The sequence below is a fragment of the Acomys minous genome, assembly GCF_964271855.1.
Source record: "Acomys minous genome assembly, chromosome: 12".
In the NCBI taxonomy this organism is placed as follows: Eukaryota; Metazoa; Chordata; class Mammalia; order Rodentia; family Muridae; genus Acomys; species Acomys minous.
In genome coordinates this window covers 41,807,691-41,824,822 of record NC_140493.1, presented here as the reverse complement: position 1 = coordinate 41,824,822, position 17,132 = coordinate 41,807,691, and the positions used below count along the sequence as shown (strand labels likewise).

At 45.5% G+C, this 17,132-nt stretch overlaps 1 protein-coding gene across 2 annotated transcripts; it reads left to right on the top strand.

Annotated features, from left to right (window-relative positions):
- Nucleotides 1-7,263: 7,263 nt before the first annotated feature.
- Nucleotides 7,264-13,003, top strand: LRATD2 (LRAT domain containing 2). Of its 2 annotated transcripts, none has more exons than XM_084749305.1 (2): nucleotides 7,264-7,704; nucleotides 8,235-13,003. In XM_084749305.1, the coding sequence occupies exon 2, from the start codon at nucleotides 8,331-8,333 to the stop codon at nucleotides 9,264-9,266; it is 936 nt and encodes a 311-aa protein (XP_084605431.1). In that variant the 5' UTR covers nucleotides 7,264-7,704; nucleotides 8,235-8,330; the 3' UTR covers nucleotides 9,267-13,003. The 2 variants fall into 2 exon arrangements, with proteins under 2 accessions (XP_084605431.1, XP_084605432.1); XM_084749306.1 differs by lacking the exon at nucleotides 7,264-7,704 and adding an exon at nucleotides 7,717-7,780.
- The last annotated feature ends 4,129 nt before the right edge of the window (nucleotides 13,004-17,132 follow it).

Sequence of the window (17,132 nt, the reverse complement as noted above, 5' to 3'; positions counted from 1 at the left end):
ATCTAAACTATTGTGCTAGACACAATATAGGCACTTACTAAATTTTGGAATTGATATTCCCTCTAAACTAAAAAGAATTCATACTGTGAAGATGAATAGAGATGGCCCATAAAGATACTTTCAGTTATTCATTCCAGTATAGTTTACTGAGCCTAGAATGTACCAAGAACTTTCCTAGGAGTTGGGTTACCTTCCCCCAGTGAACAAAACAAGGACCAATAACATTCAGCTTATAAAATGTGAATGATGCCAATCAAATCAAGTTACTAATATATACAAAATAGTAAAAGGAAATAAGTAAGAAGGTTAAATAATATGTAACAGAACAGAAAAGGATTATGATTGTTCATTTCCATGGATATAACAAAACATCTGAGGCTAGGTACTTAGAAAGAAAAAAGTTTATTTACTCAGTTTTTAGAGGATATAGACCATGGTACCATCCTGTTTGGTTCATGTCTCATGATAGATGACATCACCATAGCTGTAGCATGTGCATCAGAGAGATCACATGATGAGACAGGAAGCCAAACAGAGATGTTGGGTTCAGGCTTGCTGTTTTATAACAAATTCCCTCTCTTGGGAACTAATCAGGAATCCAGAATTATCATAATTCTTTCCAATGCAAGCACCACCAATGATCTAACCATCTTCCAGGAGGTCTCACTTTTTAAAGATGCCATCACTCAATACTCTTGGTAATGACCATGCCTCAGACACAGGGGTCCTTGGAGACACATCTAAGTTACTGCAATACATAACAGCATGTATGGGAAGACTGGGGATTTTTAAATAATATCATCAGGGATGCGTGTCAGGAAGCTGGCATCTTAATGAAGACTGAAAAGAGGATGATAGGATTTGCAGGGTGAGTACTCCAGGCAGAGGAATGGGAAAAGTTTAGGTTCTGAGAGAGAAGTGTGCTTGCCATGGGGAACGTCATCTTGTCTGAGGTGATGGGAAAGCAACTAGCACGAGGACCTTGGAGACTAGGGTAGAAACTCCCTGGCCTTTTCTAAGGCAGATGGAGTCATGAGAGGATTTTTGAGCAGAGCAATCACTTGGCTTCCCTCACAGCCGTGCAGGATCCCAGGATCCCTGGCCCTCCTGGCTTGTGAATGACTGTCGCGCAGTTACTGAGCCATGAGGCGCCTTCATCTTAGGCCCAGAAAAGTGGATGGAGGAGGACAGACAGGGATTCATCCTGTAGATTGCTGAGCTCTCCTGTGTCCCACATGCTGGATAACCTACCTTACCTGTCCTGAAGAATGTCACCCTGAATAAATGCAGCCTGTCTCCTTGTAGACATGAAGGGAAAGACAAGGGGGAAGGAGGTGGATTGTGCTCTGCTGAGGCCTCTGACTGCAGACAGTCTCTCCTCTCTGAACATCTTCTCTTCCCTTTTGCACACAAGAAGTGCAAAACAACATTCTTGAAATTTAGAGTTTTCTTTTTGAATCCTCACACTTGGATTTGCAGATATGCCAATATTTGGATTGGTAGAGCTGTAATTTAAGCCAGCCTCTCTCCTGGAACCGCCTGGCAAAATGCATCTTTCATGAGGCTCCTGCAAGGAGCCCAGCTACAAGCTCAGACTCCTGAGCACAAATCACACTTTCAGCAACATCAACAATATGATCACAGGGCCCCCTGAAGCAGAGGGCTGGCTGGAGGGGCCGGCTCCATCTCCTCTCTCTCTCTCAGAGACAATCTGGAATCAAGAGAAATGCATGGACATCAGGAGGGATGGCTTGAGGTCCCAGCCCTCAGGTGCAGCCCTCCGCCCCTCCTTCTCATCCCTGTCCATACACAGAGTAGCTACTGCCCAGACCAGGAAATAGTCTGGTCTGCTGATCTGAGGGAAAATGAAACAAGAAAAAAAATGTCTCATGATTAGGCAGCTGCTGGTGCCTCTCTCCTTTATCTGGAGGTTGTGTTGATATGTAATGCTCCCACGCTGATTTTGTAGCCAAAGTCTGGCAGGCTGGGTGGAAGAACATAGCTGCAGGTGAATAGCTCTCCACGGTCAGGTGGGTACAGTAGCTATCACCTATCCCAGAGAACGGGACTTAAAACTAAAACCAACCATACAAGAAAACCAGAATGAGCGTTCAAAGAAAAGTCTCTTTGATTGGATAGCTGTCTCTGCCCCTGTCTTTGTTAAAAGCCAGGTCTCTGAACACCTGATTGATTCTCCCTGCTCCCCATGCCCTCTTTTCACCATCCCTGCAACATACCTAACTCAGCTCTCCTGGTAACTCCTTGTTAGAGGAGGGAGGGGCAATGACCGGGACAGGGAGGCACCTGTCAGGATGGCCACCATCACTGCTTGCTTTGGCCAGGAAGTACTCCCAGCTAAAACCATGCAAGGTCCTGGCAAACCAAAACAAGCTGGTCACTCAGACCTGCTGGTTACATGTCAAGCCAACAGGCATGCACAGGATGGGAGCACTCTGCTCCTCCCGTAGTTCTTCACGATTCAGTGTGAAAACCAGACTTGGAAACAGCGGGTTCATACCTGAATCTGGCCTCTTCCTGTTAATGAGTAGGACTCCTATGGACTTAGCATGCTAACTGGGGAGACAGAAGCATCAGGACCCTGTGAAGTCTTAGTACAATGAAGCCCACAACCAGCAGTTCGCCGCCTTATCCAAAGTCATCACCTGGCTTTTCCATGGGTTGGGAACCCTGCTCAGCATGTGCATGGCCCTAAGGATCTACAGGGGGCTTCTGCATATAGTTTTCCCCTGATTATCTATGATGAGACAAAGATCACCAGCCCCACCAGAAAGGCTGAGAAACTACGCCTTGCATGGAGAAGAGAAAACTCTAGCATCAGACCCTTGACCAACACAAGGAATATGAATTTATTCCACCACTCTGTCACTGCTCCGTTTCCATGATGGCCAGAAACCTTCAGGGAGGATGGAGACAGATCAGCCTAAAGGTTTTGGGATGTAGCTTGGTATAGAGGAAGATGCTTTTCAGAAAATGCTATAATGTTGGGGAGCCTAAGGCCCAGCCTGGGGACAGGCAGAAGTTTAGATTGCCTGACCACATAGTTCTTTGATCACCCGGTAGGGAGAGGCTCATGCTTTTCAACCCAATAGCTCACTCCACTTGCAGCTTCAGAGTCCAAGGCTCCTGGGGTTGAAAGGTCAATTCTCAGCTCCTCCTCAGTGCCTTAGACAGAGTGACTCAGTGACATTCAATACAACTTGTTTTTTATTTCATTTCTTCTTAGAGGAGGTGTGGAGAATATGAAATTTGGGGTTCTGTGGTTGAATGATTCATCTACAAAGTACACTAAGGAAACAAACAAACAAACAAAGACAACAACAACAAAAACCAAATGCAAGTACAATGGTCACTGATGAAGTGTCTTCACTGGCTTCAGTCTTGGCTCATGAGGTTTCTTCTTATTCTCACATCTGGGTCATCCCCAACACCTGCTTCCTTTCCTGCTCTTCAGTTCAGGGTGGCCAGAGGGACAACCTGAGTCTCTAGGCTTGCCTGCCTCTAGCAGCATCTCCTGGCCCCGCCTGCTGTGCACTCCAGTCCTGGTCTTATTTTTCCCTCTTCCCTAAGCACCCTGAACTCTACCTTACCTCTGGCTTTGCTCCCAGTGTTCCTTCCAGAGAGGATACCAATGCCAACCCTTCTTATCTGCACCTCTCAGTTCAAGTTCCAGTTCCTGAGGGGCCCTTCTTGACTACCGTCTGTAAAGGAGCCATTTCCCTGTCACCCTCAGGCACTCTCATTTGTCACATGCTTGCTCATCACAAGTTTCTTCCATTTGAGACAGGAAGGCCACAGAAACTAACACTCTATGCGCTGAATAAGAATGAACACTCCAGTGTTTGTTAAGTGCCATAAAAGATTCTGCCTCTGTTTAAAAACAAGAGGTTAAAAAAGCACCAGCCTGGAAGTAAAGCAAGTGTGTGTGAGATCTCCCATCTTCCCTGTTTAGGAGACAACATGGCTTCCATAAAGGTTTCACTCTGAGAGGGCACTCAGTCGTAGTAACTCTTGAGGTTAGAATTTTGTTAACCCAACAGCATAAAATCCCTTTTGGCATCCATTGCCCAAAATGCACTGGCTTTGAGATTCACTCCACCTCTGTCACATCTATTTCCTGTTATTATAGAACATGTCACCAAGCCCTAAAGACTCTATTAGTCTGTGTCCCCAACTGCACTGAGCTCTTGGAAGATAGGAGAATGTAGCAGGCTATGCGCTGGACTTGTAGAATAAATGCATGTTATGACTGACACACATCTAATATATATCTTCCAGGAACACATTTTGAGTGAAATTCTCTATTTCAGAGGGAACAGGGGCTAGAGAGATAGCTCAGCAATAAAAGACTTACTCTTCTTGCAGAGAATCAGAGTTCCATAGTCAGCACCAAAATCGGGTATCTCACAACAAAACCCCATGCAAGCATATACACATACATAGAATTAAAAATAATACTCAATACATTTAAAAACATAGAAATAAAAGAAATAATATTAAATATTTGAATTAGAGCTAAGCCAGGTGACACAGTTCTTGAGAAGCTGAGGCAGAAAGGCTTATGTCCACGGCCTACCTTGGCTAGCTACATAAGGAATTCAGTGCTAGCCTGGACAATTTCATATGACTGTGTCTCAAAACAAAAGACTGTGAAGAAAAGGGGGGGGACAGTAGAATGCTTGCCTAGCCTGGGCAAGGGCCTAGGTTCCGTCCTCTAAACCATAAATAATAGATGCATGAATAGTAAATCTATGAATTAGAAGGTAATGGGAAATAGCATATAATCGTGAGCTGAATTATAGAGAATCAAGTGACAAGATAAGAAATATATGTACAATAAATAAATAAATAAATAAATAAATAAATAAAAATTAAAAAAAAAAGAAGTATATGTACATTGTATGAAAAACCGAGTCAGCAGAGAGACTCTTGGGGCCAGGTGGGAGACCTCTGTTGGTGAGGTAACAGGACAGGGACAGGGGTCTAGAAGCAAATGCAGAGCACTCCTTTGAAAAGTAGCCACCCACCACTGCCATTAGCTATGGAGCTATCCCAGCTCCAACTTTGCAGCTTACCATTCTGGGTAATGGGCCTAATTGGCCTATATCTTTAGTGTTTTTCATTAAACCTGATAACACCCGGAGATAACACATAGGTTTCTAATGACAGTTGTATCATTAAATAGTTATTTGAGCTGAACAAAGCCTTTTCTGGACCCATTGTGTAACCTCTGACCCAGGGCTCCAGGTGGCCAGATGGAGGCTGAGCCCCAGACATTCATTAATAAAAAGTATCTGCGCCAGACACTAGCTATCAAAGCTATCTCATGCTCACTTGCTGATTGCCTCATAAAACCAGAAAGTCATTTATTTTTATTAATTTTTTTCTTTCTTTCCTTGTGTGTGTGGGTGGGAGCAGGGTGGAGGTGGGTTGGGAGTGGGGTGGGAGTTGGGTAGGGGTGGGGTGGGGGTAGGGTGGGGGTAGGTTGAGGGTGGGGTGTGGGTGTGGGTGGTATCAAACCCAGGGCCTTGCACATTCTACGCAAACACTCCACCATGGAACTTATATCCAGCCCTTTGAATATAATTCTCGGTCTGTGGCAAATTTCCCCTCCCTCATCTAAGCCCTCATTAACTGAGTTACTACTAAGTAAGATGATGTGATGTTTGTTCCCTCTGAGATTCAGAGTCGGCCAACTGAATAACTGAGCCACTACTGTGATAATGAAAGAAAGACAAGTCAAGGAAATCTAGCTTTCTCACCCATTAGGACTTGAAGCCAGGGTGCCGGTAGCCACCTACTATACAACTGTTCCCTTCCACAGATCCATCTGCAGCCAACCAATCCAGTGTCATCCAGAGGCAAACTAGCACACGTGACAGAAGGTAACCCCATTCAACAGACAAGTTCTAAGTGTAGCACTCCTCTCTCTGTGTTCCCACCCCCAACCCTCAACCCCCCAACCCCCACCCACCATGTTATTTAAAGGTCCAGAAACTGCTCTCCTAACCTCATATGTCTCCAGTCAGTCAGAAAATATTGAAATGAAGTCTTCAGGATACACACACATCTCTCTTTTAGTACAGCTTACACTGTGATCTCAGGCTTGCTGAAGGACTAACTTCCATCACAACCCTGACAATATTGATTGTTTTGGCTTAGAGGTACATAAGTAGATTGATTTTTGTTTTCCTCTCTCAAACTAAAAAAGGATCATAGTAGCCTTAGTATATCCCGGTTTCCACTGGTTGGTGTACACTGAATGAATAAATAATAATGCTACTTGGAAAAATGTAGTCGGCAGAAAACAAGGTGCAGGTCTTGAATTGCACCGTGGACTTGTTTGGGTGCTTCCTAAGCTTGTCCATTGTGAGTGGCACAGAGAATTCTGCACCATCCATTCTGACCCATTATTAAATAAATAAATCATTCTAGTAGTTTAGTTTAGGTTGGGGGGTTGAGAAACGAACACAGCAGGGGCAAAGTGTCCTCTTGTGGAGGTTAATAAGCAACAAGGCTGCCACTTCCCTTTCTTAAATCAGAAGGAAGGAAATAAATTCACCAGGGGCCTGTGCTAATTTATTTCTAATTTAAGGACAATTAGGCAATTCTACACCCCCTACTCCATTTCTGTGTGCTTTCTCTCACTACTAGAAAAACAATCAAACAAACAAAAACAACAAACAAACAAACAAAAACAAAACTGGAAACAAAGCAGGCTATGAAACTAACTTTAACTTAGAGGGACTAGTCACCATGGCCTTTGGGAGACAGCCAGTAACTAAGTCCTGTATTATGCCGTTTCTTCTTGTCCCAAAATATTACTTGCTTTAGACACACGTTTTAGCTGATGTATTTCTTTAGCTCTTGCAGCATAGAATCCTTTAGGTCACAAAGACGGTCTGGATAAGAAAAGTCAGTCCTTCCCTCTTTAGATATTCCATCTAAGAAGAAATGGGAAGGCGACAAGGAAGAAACCAAATTCGCCTAGGCTTTTGCATTTCTTTACTGGCAGGTGCCGTTTGACTTCCAGCTCCTCTCAGAAGCCCAACTCAGAAAAAATAGAAAGGCTGGTGGACTCAGGGAGCTGCAGGAAGCTGCTCCCGGGGTGGGTAGACGATTATTTTACCCGCTGGATTTAAACCCGCTACGGCGGGGGCGGTGCCCAGGAAGGGCGGGGCAGCCAAAGTGGGCGGGGAGGGGCGGGGCTCCAGGAGGCCAAGCCAGGTCTAGGAAAGACCGGAGCTCTGGGAGCCCGAGTCTGTCTCTTTAAATGCCACGGGCTGCGCTCCCGCCCTGGAGCCGGATCTGCAATCCCGTCCCTCCCGCTCCGGCGCTTGTTGCTCGCTTAGCCCGAGCGGGAGCTGCTGTCCCCGAGAAACCCAGCTACCTCCTTCTGCTTGCCTCTTCGCGCCCCACCTACCCGAAGATCTGGTGAGGGATCCTGCAGCAGCGAACGTGAACAGGAATTGCTCCCATCTTCAAGTCTTGGGACGCTACGCAGCCCTGGGGGGCGGCGAGTGAGAAATGCGTCCTTACCCACTGCCCAGCTTCTCCGTGGCCCGCACCCGGAGAGGAGACACTGCGAAGCCCACACCTGAAAACTCACCCTAGAAGTCTTGGTGCGGCAGGGTGCCCCTCCCGGTCCCCCAGGGCTTCCACCTTTCTGCTAGTGAGTCGGCGCAGGTAATCCGAACCCCTGGGCTGGCGCGCGGGGGAGGGGCCGGCGAGCTGCTGCAAGGACTTGCCGCAGGTGAGCTAGGTAAGGTGGCTCACCTGCCACGTCCACGCCATGGGAGCCTCGCCAGTTCCTAGGGTGTGAGGGCATTGAGGGATATCTGTGGGCTAGTTAGGACTCGGAGTAGGAGGGGAAGTTAGGAAAGAGACGGGTACTGAAATAAAGTTTCTATTTCCTTCCCTGCTCCTGCCCAGGGTTAGCAGGTAGGGCACGGGCGGAAGCTGTCGGGGCAGCTGATGCAATGGGCTTTGGCGGCGGCCAGGTGATGGCTGTGGGCAGGGGAGAGCTGGAGTGGCCATATCTCCAGTAATCGTGATCCTAGAGGTGGGGAAACGCGAAGAACCTCGCCGCCCCCCCCCCCCAGATACCCCTGTAAAATGGCTTCAGGTGCTCGGCCCCCACCGGTTCTTTTTCCAGAAACAAACATCTTTTTCTAGAGTGGCACCTACAAACATCTACTTGTTTTCTCTCCCAACAGGTGGCTTTAGCCCCTGCCCGGGGACCAGTGCCAATGACTCTGGTGGTGGTTTCGCTTTCACCTCTCGAAGTCGTGTGAACGAGCGTCCACAGCGTAATGGGCAATCAGGTGGAGAAATTAACCCACCTAAGTTACAAAGAAGTTCCCACGGCCGACCCTACCGGCGTGGACCGAGACGATGGGCCCCGTATCGGAGTCTCTTATATTTTCTCCAATGACGACGAGGACGTGGAACCTCAGCCACCGCCCCAGGGGCCTGATGGCGGAGCGTTGCCTGACTCGGGGGACCGACCTCCCCTGCCCACGCCGCAGCCCTATGACCCGCGGCAGCATGAGGTGGAATGCTCTGTATTTTATCGCGACGAGTGCATCTATCAGAAAAGCTTCGCGCCGGGGTCGGCTGCGCTGAGCACCTACACACCCGAGAACCTGCTCAACAAGTGCAGTCCGGGCGACCTAGTGGAGTTTGTGTCGCAGGCGCAGTATCCGCATTGGGCTGTCTACGTGGGCAATTTCCAGGTGGTGCATTTGCACCGACTGGAGGTGAGCAACAGCTTCCTTACAGATGCGAGCCAAGGCCGACGCGGCCGCGTGGTCAACGATCTGTATCGCTACAAGCCATTGAGCCCTAGCGCTGTAGTGCGCAACGCGTTGGCCCACGTGGGCGCCAAGGAGCGCGAGCTCAGCTGGCGCAACTCAGAGAGCTTTGCCGCCTGGTGCCGCTATGGCAAACGCGAGTTCAAGATCGGTGGCGAGCTGCGCATCGGTAAGCAGCCCTACCGTTTGCAGATTCAGCTCTCGGCTCAGCGCAGCCACACTCTGGAGTTCCAGAGCCTGGAGGACTTAATCATGGAGAAGCGGCGCAACGACCAAATCGGACGCGCGGCGGTGCTACAGGAGCTCGCCACGCACCTGCACCCGGCTGAGCCTGATGAGGGCGACAGCGAAGCGGCTCGGACTACACCGTCTCCCCTACGCCTCCCTGCACCGGGCTCGGAGGAGGAAGAGGATGGAGACTCCGCGGTGCACTGATACTTGACCTGGGCCCAGAGCGGCAAAAGGGAGCTGTTTGCAGCGGCCGCACCCGCCCCCCCTTCCTCTCTTCACGTGGGCCCCATTTGGTATTCCTGGGCCTTTTGGAAAATGCAGAGTTTGCAGAGTTGATGGAATGTGAGGCCGGCTTTGCCTGGGGGAGGTGGAAGGGGACTGTGGGAGCAGGTAGAAACATTTTAGCTGGTGGGTGACGGTGGGGAGCATTTTCTTCCTGTCCTCTCATTCTGCCTTCCTTTCTGAGGTGAGATTAATTGTGAACTTGCTTGGAGCTTCAACCCTGACAGATTTGGGAGCAAATTCAACCCTTCATATACTAGCAGGCTTGGGGAAAATCTCAGAGCACATGAGCACAGCCTTTGGCCTCGGAGGCCCAACCTACTCTTATCTTGAAGGATGCAGGGTACAAAGGCCAGTGGGGACTGGGGAGGAGCCGCTGTGATCTGCTGGGATAGCTGCTTATGGACTTCCCCCACTGAGCTGTGTTTGGGATCCTAAAGTCTGAAATGATTTGTTTTATGAGATTCCAGGGGCACCGGACTGCTGAAACCACAAGATCTGGGAGCAGCAGACCGAAGCCAAACATCCCTGTATTAAGTGCAACAAATACTTGAGCAAACTCAGGCTACAGGCTACAAACAGATTTTACTACCTCCCTCCTCCTACCCCTAAGAACCTCCTCTTGGGAAGCTGGCTCTAAGTGGAGTCTTTGGCTCCCAACCTCTTCCCAGTTACAAGTAAATCATTGTCAAGGGCCAGCCAGGGAATTCTGCTGCCACTGTTTTTGGCCTGCTGCTGTGGACTCTTAGAGGTCTGGTGGTGTTATCAAGGGAGGCAATAGCCTTTTGTGTCTCTGATCTAATTAAACCTGCTTGGCGCGTTCATCTGCAGGTCACAGATGGGGTTGGTTTGTTCCACCCCATAAAGTATCCTCTAGGGAATCAGCCAGCGATGCCCTGGCAAGAATTAAATCTCTCCTTATCCCCTCACTGAATGGTGAAAGTAATCCTTTAAAAACAAAGCCGGACCTAGGGTTCTTTGTGTGTGTGTGTGTGTGTGTGTGTGTGTGTGTGTGTGTGTGTGTGCTTTTCTCTCCTTGGTCCACCTTCCTCACCATGCTTTGTTTTGCCTGGTAGTAAATCTTAGGCTGTGGTAAGATTAAGGTCATTTTGCCATCCATGACTGATGAGAGTTTAATTCATGGTGCAGAGAGTCTTGTTTTCTGGACCCAGTTGTTTGTTCGTTGGTGTGTGTGTGTGTGTGTGTGTGTGTGTGTGTGTGTGTGTGTGTGTTTTGGAGAACATCCTGTTCAGAGCCTGTTCTTAATTAAGAGTGGTGATGTCAGTCAGACACCACACAGCATAGTCAGAACAGATTTGATGTCGGTCCCAAACATAGGTTGGTGATGGTGGAATGTTGTTGGTGGCAGATTGAACAGGTAGCAATTGGATCTGCCGCTGAACTTCCATACACTTTGGTACAAGGCTTTAAGACCGCTGCGGCCTGTTGCCTGAACCGTCAGAGGGCAGGCCTTTGGCTGGCTATAGAGTGCTTATGGGCTATCTGTCAACTGCCCTCAGAAGTTGAGCACAGGTAAAGGCCTCTGCTGCCTCCCAAAGTCATTGCACGCACTGGACAGTCTTTTTGTGAACTAGTTCTTAGCCATTAGAACAAAATCATACCTGAGTGTCTTGAAGCCATGTTCGTTGTTGAGTTTCTTGCTTGGCAATGTCTAAATCACACTTTTTTTCAGACCTAAGAATTCAGATCCTGTTTGTTTGTTTTTTTGTTTTTTTTAAGCCCAGATCTTCATAGTACCTCAGCATGACACCTTTTTTTCCCCCCTGCTTTCACAACGATTACCAAACAAGTCCTTTTATTTGAATGTTAAAGATGAGCTACATAACAAGCCTTGTGTCTGGGACATTGGAGGAGAATCAGTTTCTAATTGAGAGTGTAGCCCTGATTTCCGTGTCTTAGGTGCTCATAGCTATCTGTTTAATGTGGTCCTGTCCATGGAACATCGGACAATGATAAACACGGGCGATGACATTTAGGTGAGCCTCCTGTGTCTTAACAGATTCGGGTCGGTGAAAGTGGAAATTAATGCCCACTGCATAAACAACGGAAGGGACAGAAGCACAATGGCTGCCCCAGCAGCTCTGGGGTAACAAACTCTTCCTGCTTTCCCATCTCCGCCTTCTTGGTCAGCCCTCAAACACCAGGTGATCTGTGTCATACACGGAAATGCCACCAAGGGAAGAACTCTTAAGACCCACCCCACCTGTACTATTCTTCCTCTTTAAAATACATCTGTTCCAGGTGAAGTTTTCTGGAATGTGCTGCCAGCAGTGCTGCTAGGTACCTGTAATGCCAAATATGTAATCCTTAGGAAGCACTGTCTTGTTGGAAGTTTTCTTAGGGGTAGAAAGTCTGAAGTAGTGGTGCTTAGCCTATCGGTTGTGACCTGTTTGGGGGTCGCACATCAGACACATCCATTACAATTTATAACAGTGGCGAAGTTACAGCTATGAAGTAGCAATGGAATAATTTGTGGTTGGGGGCCCGAGGGGGGCAGCATTAGGAAGGGTAGAACCACCTCTCTAAAGAAAAGCACGTCAACTTACGGTCTAAAAGAGTGTGTCGTGTCATCTCTTGGTTTTTAAAGACAGCAGTGTGGTGCGGAAATCTTCTACTTTAATGTCCTGGCAGTGGCTACATCTCGCACTTTAGGAAAAGTATTTAATAATTTTTGTTTCTCCTTAGGAATAAGACATATAGCTATTTTGTACTGTGAATTATGGATGCTCTTTGAAGGAAAGATTGATTCCAGTGTTTTTTTCTGAAGCCCTGGAAGGGGTGAGCAGGACCCTGTGGAACATATACAAAAAGAAAGCAGACAAATTCTATTTTCTTACCTGAGAATATTTTATTGAGACTGCTTATGTATGTCAAAGAAGCCTACAACTTCAGCTACACAACTTTTTGTATTGAAAGAACTGGTACTTTTGTAGCTTTTATTCCACATTTAATTTAAAATGACTTTGTAACACTAAAGTGTCTAGCAGAAGACTTTATTCCAGATCTTGAAGAAAATTTTTAGTTTTTATGAAAATGGCTCAGTGGTTAAGCTTCTCAAAGCTTTGGTGCTCCTGGCCCTCATGGCACCATTGGACAAGAACAACCACGTGAAAACATATTTTTTTGGAAGCAAAACTTTAATTTTATATGACGTATACTATGGAAAGCTAAGAAAATTTAAGGACTACTTGTTTCTTTTTTCTTTCTTTTTCTTCAAATGGGATCCAATGTGTTGAAGACTCTTGATATTATGCGTTTGTCTAGCCATTGTTAAAAACAAATTAAAATAAAATCACATGTGATTGTAGTCATCCAATGGGTTGTTTGGAAAATTAGCTTTTATTTGCGTATTGTTTAAAAATCAGGATAATGATAAATTGGCTGTTTTATTCTTCTTTTTACTACGTTTTGCTCATGGTTATAAGTCTGTAGCCTGTGAAGAGTTACTGTCAGGTTACATACTTCTCGTGCATTTTATTTCCCAGTAAATTGTAGAAACTAATTTTGTTGGAGGTTATATGTTAAATCAGTTTTCTTTCACCACTTCCGGAGAAGGAGGTTCCAGTTTGAAATTGTATCATTTCCTTCAAAATGAAGGGCAGTACTTAGTTTAATAAAAGATTGATGACATCTTTTAAGCCATTTCCTTTTCACTGTCTTATTAAAATAAAAGCTGTCAAGATCTTTTGAAAAAACACTATGAGGATTCCCAATAAACCACCTATTATTAGAGCTCATTACATTCATTTCTCCATATATACACCTTTGCTTTTGACAATTTTTTATCTTAATTCAAGCTATTCAGCTTACTGTAAGATTAGTGTGTGTCATCCTTACATTGCTTAGTGAATAGTTTGGTGGATTCATTTAGTGCCTAAACTCTTGTGTTTACCACATGGGAATTAACCACCCATTGCTTTATGCTGCACATGCTTATGGAAAGTGTCCTATGACCACATGTCTTCAATACAAGGTGAGTGTTGCCAGAAGATACACTTATTATGGAGTCTACAATGTGTTCAGCAACTTGTGTTGAACCTTTCGTTTCACAGCCTCAGTTGACACAACCATGCTTATCACATGTCACTGTTGGCATGACAAGGGATACAGGTACCTGCAGCTGGTAGAACAGATGTGGCATCTAAGATAGAGTACTTGGGCTGGGCATGGTGGCGCACACCTTTAATCCCAGCACTCGGGAGTCAAGGCAGAGGGAGGTGGATCTCTGTGAGTTCGAGGCCAGCCTGGTCTTCAAAGCAATTCAGGACAGCCAGGGCTACCCAGAGAAACCCTGTCTTTAAAAAAAAAAAAAAAGGCACTTGGGAGGCCCATCACGGTCTCAAAAGGTTCAGCCTTTGTCAACAGGCTGGAGCTGTAACAAAGTTAAACAAGGTTAAAAGGAGCCCAAGCAGCAAGCTGCCATTTCTCCTCACTGTAGAAATCTTTAGTCTCAGTTCTCATGATACAAAGTTCGGGGAGGGGAGGCTAATGCGGAATTCACACTGATTCTTTGGTGGTTTTGATGGAGGCTGCTGCTCCTACTTTTTCTAAGTGGCCTTAGCTTGCTTAATGTGGGAAAATGACATGTTCAGAAGCATTTAAAAGGACCTCTAAAAAGAACAGGCTCAGAATAGGTGCACAAAAGGCTTCTATTTCCTTTTACTGAATTTTACTGGGGAAACTGCTTATTAAACAAATATAGCAATTTGTCTGCAGAATAAATGCATTTGCGATGACAACGAGGTTAAATCCTGAGTATTAGGTAGGGCCAAAGGGTATTGAGGCTAGTCTTGTGTCAATCTGGGAGAAAAAAAAAAGCCAGCAATCAGAGATTCTGCAAAGACGAGTAACACTTACTGGGGATTAGAGAATTGTAGTGGGAATATATGTGCCATGCGAAACTGAGTTTGCTCACACATGTTGAGGCCAGGGGCCAGTCCTAACGACATAGGTTTTGAGAAACAGTAATAATCTTTAACTTCAAGAATTACCGAGAGACATTGAACACACACTCCACTGTCTTAATAGTTCTGTTGGTAAAAGATTGCACGGCTTCTGTTATACTTGTGGTTTTGGCAGAGCCTTTTGCCATAGTGACTATCAGACGATCGTGTGATAACTATGTCTTCCTGGCTTTTGTTAGGATCGATAGAAATCACTGTATTTTGACTCTGATGTAATTTTCATGTGTCTTTCTCACTATGAGCCAGAACACTAGTATATTTTTGGTTAAAAAAAAATGAAATGATCCAGTTCCCAAACTTGTTTGTAAGGGTAAATGATGCATATGGGGCAGGTTATATAAAGGTGGCTCTGTAAGGCACTGATGCTTGGTAGGTAAATGGAGAAAGAAAACATATACCTTTTTTTTTTTTTTTGGTTATTTTCTTTTTCTTTTTTTTTTTCCAGACAGGGTCTCTCTGTGTAGACTTGGCTGTCCTGGACTTGCTTTGTAAATCAGGCTGGCCTCAAACTCACAGCGATCCACCTGCCTCTGCCTCCCAAGTGCTGGGATTAAAGGCATATACCACCACGCCCGGCAACATATATCTATTTAAGTAGATTTTGCCACTGGCCAAGGAGAAGCCTGTGGTCCTGTCATAGAATCAAATAGAAACACAAGTACAAACCATAAGGATCATGAAGTCACCAATAAGACTGATATTTGCTAAGTCCTTAGCCAGGAGGTTCCCCAGATCCTATAGTGTGCTTAATGTACAATGATAAACTACATCCGTAGTCACTTCCATTTAAATAGACAAAGCAGTCAACAACAGTTGTGATGGAGTCCAGGGAAGTGTACAAGAGGCTTTTTCCACCGGTGAATCAGAAATGCTACAAGCTGACCTTGGAAGAGGCGGGAGAGAGATTAGGTGCTTTGAAGCAAGTGCAGCCGCATTTATTAATTCAGGAAGAGGAGAGTAAAACAAATAAGCCCTTACTGTTCTCAAAATGTCTTTGTTCCACCCGCTGGTAGTCACGAAATTCTCCAACTCCCTCATGTGTTGCTTCGTTCCTCAGATCAGAACAAAGGCAGAGCCCCTCAGCAAGAGATGGAGTGGCTAGGTGCATTGTGAGTCAGGCTTTGCTAGACTAAACCCTCCACCATCTCATAGTGATGATGGAACCAGATGAACGCAGTAATGCTGTTTAGGAGGTATAGGGGCGGGGAAGTTAATGTCAGCACCGGAGATTGGCCTGTTAACACTATACAGCAAGCCTTAGACAATTATGGTAGAAGGTGGAGTGTGGATTCCAGCCTGGGCCCAATGTGGGACAGTAGACAAGTGGGTAGGCACAGCTAGATGAGAAGTGAATAGCAAAGGATTTACAGCCTGGGAGTCAAAACTGAGAAAGAGAGAATTGTGCTCAGCTGGGGAACCACTGCTGCCAGTTTCTACTACTACAAAGATCCCGTGAGTGGCCACAAATGGCTATAAAGATGCACTCTAGGCATCTTTTGGGAAATAAAGAACTCAGTCAAGTCCCGGTGTGGTTATCTCACTATTCAGTGCTTTGGTTTTGGTCTTGTAACTTAGAATGCTGCACTGAAGGGAAAGGGCCTGCCTGGTCACAGCGCGTGGTTGAGACAATCAAAGGACCTGCATTTCTCAGCTGTGGCCTCTGCTTATTAACCTGAGAAACGGGAGAGTTAACATACTTCCTGGAATACGTGATTTCTTCTTTTGCAAAATGCACTACTTCCATTGTATTTGTAAAATACTCCTCTGTATATATGATATTGTAGCTTTTAATACTTAATACCAAAAATGATCACAAATATTACTATATTATAAAGCATTTGAACTATATCTTAATGTCAGCTGTAAAGGCAAATCCTCAGAGGCCCCCATCAATAATGACTAGGATTAGAAAGGAAAGTTTGGGGTCTCACGGTGCGTTTGGTAGAGTGCTTGCTGGGAAAACATGACCGCTGAGTTTGGAGCCCGTTAAAGCTGGTTAGAACAGCATACATTCTGCAACCCTTATGGGTTATAGGTGGATTCCTAAAGCTTGCTAGCCAGTCAAGCTAGCAAAATTGACAGGCTTGAGGCTCAGTGAGAGAATGCCTCAAAAACTAATGTGGACAGTAGTAGAGGAAGACACATGACATCAACCTTTGGCCCCTACAAATGCACACAATCAGGCACAGGCATGAACACACACACACACACACATACACACACACACACATACACACACACACACACACACACACACACACACACAGGGGCTGGAGAAAACTATGGGATATTATATGTATTTGAAAGCCTTACTCGAGTCTGGAAAAGGGAATCATCCGTCTAGGCTTGGACAATTTCTTTTCACAGAGAATTGTTTTAAAAAATTAATTGTGCAATTATAATGAGAATAATAGTAATATTTTACTATATTATAATGCTATTGACTGATTTTTAAGGCCATGTTCACAAACCTATTTTCTTGTGTTTATTTTAGTACTGGCAAGGTTTATCATTGTATTTAATATTAGAAACCAAGTCTGGGAGTGAATAGATAATCAGAAGACAGTAAATTCATCTAAGTATTCTTTATTTTGGCAAGAGCATTTAAGTTTGTGTGTTTCTGTTTGCTTTCATTATCACTACATTTAACGTTGATTTTCTTTTCCTTTCCTTTCCACATCAAAGTACATTTTCCTTTGTTGCCCAGCTCTGTTTTATGGCAGTGCTTCATAGACTATCAATGGATGTTGTTGGATATCACACTAGATATGCATAATCTATTCTGTCAAACTGCAGTTATGCT

What these genes read in the sequence shown, in the direction of transcription:
- LRATD2 (XM_084749305.1), top strand. Translation starts at nt 8,331, where the DNA reads ATGGGCAATCAGGTGGAGAAATTAACCCACCTAAGTTACAAAGAAGTT.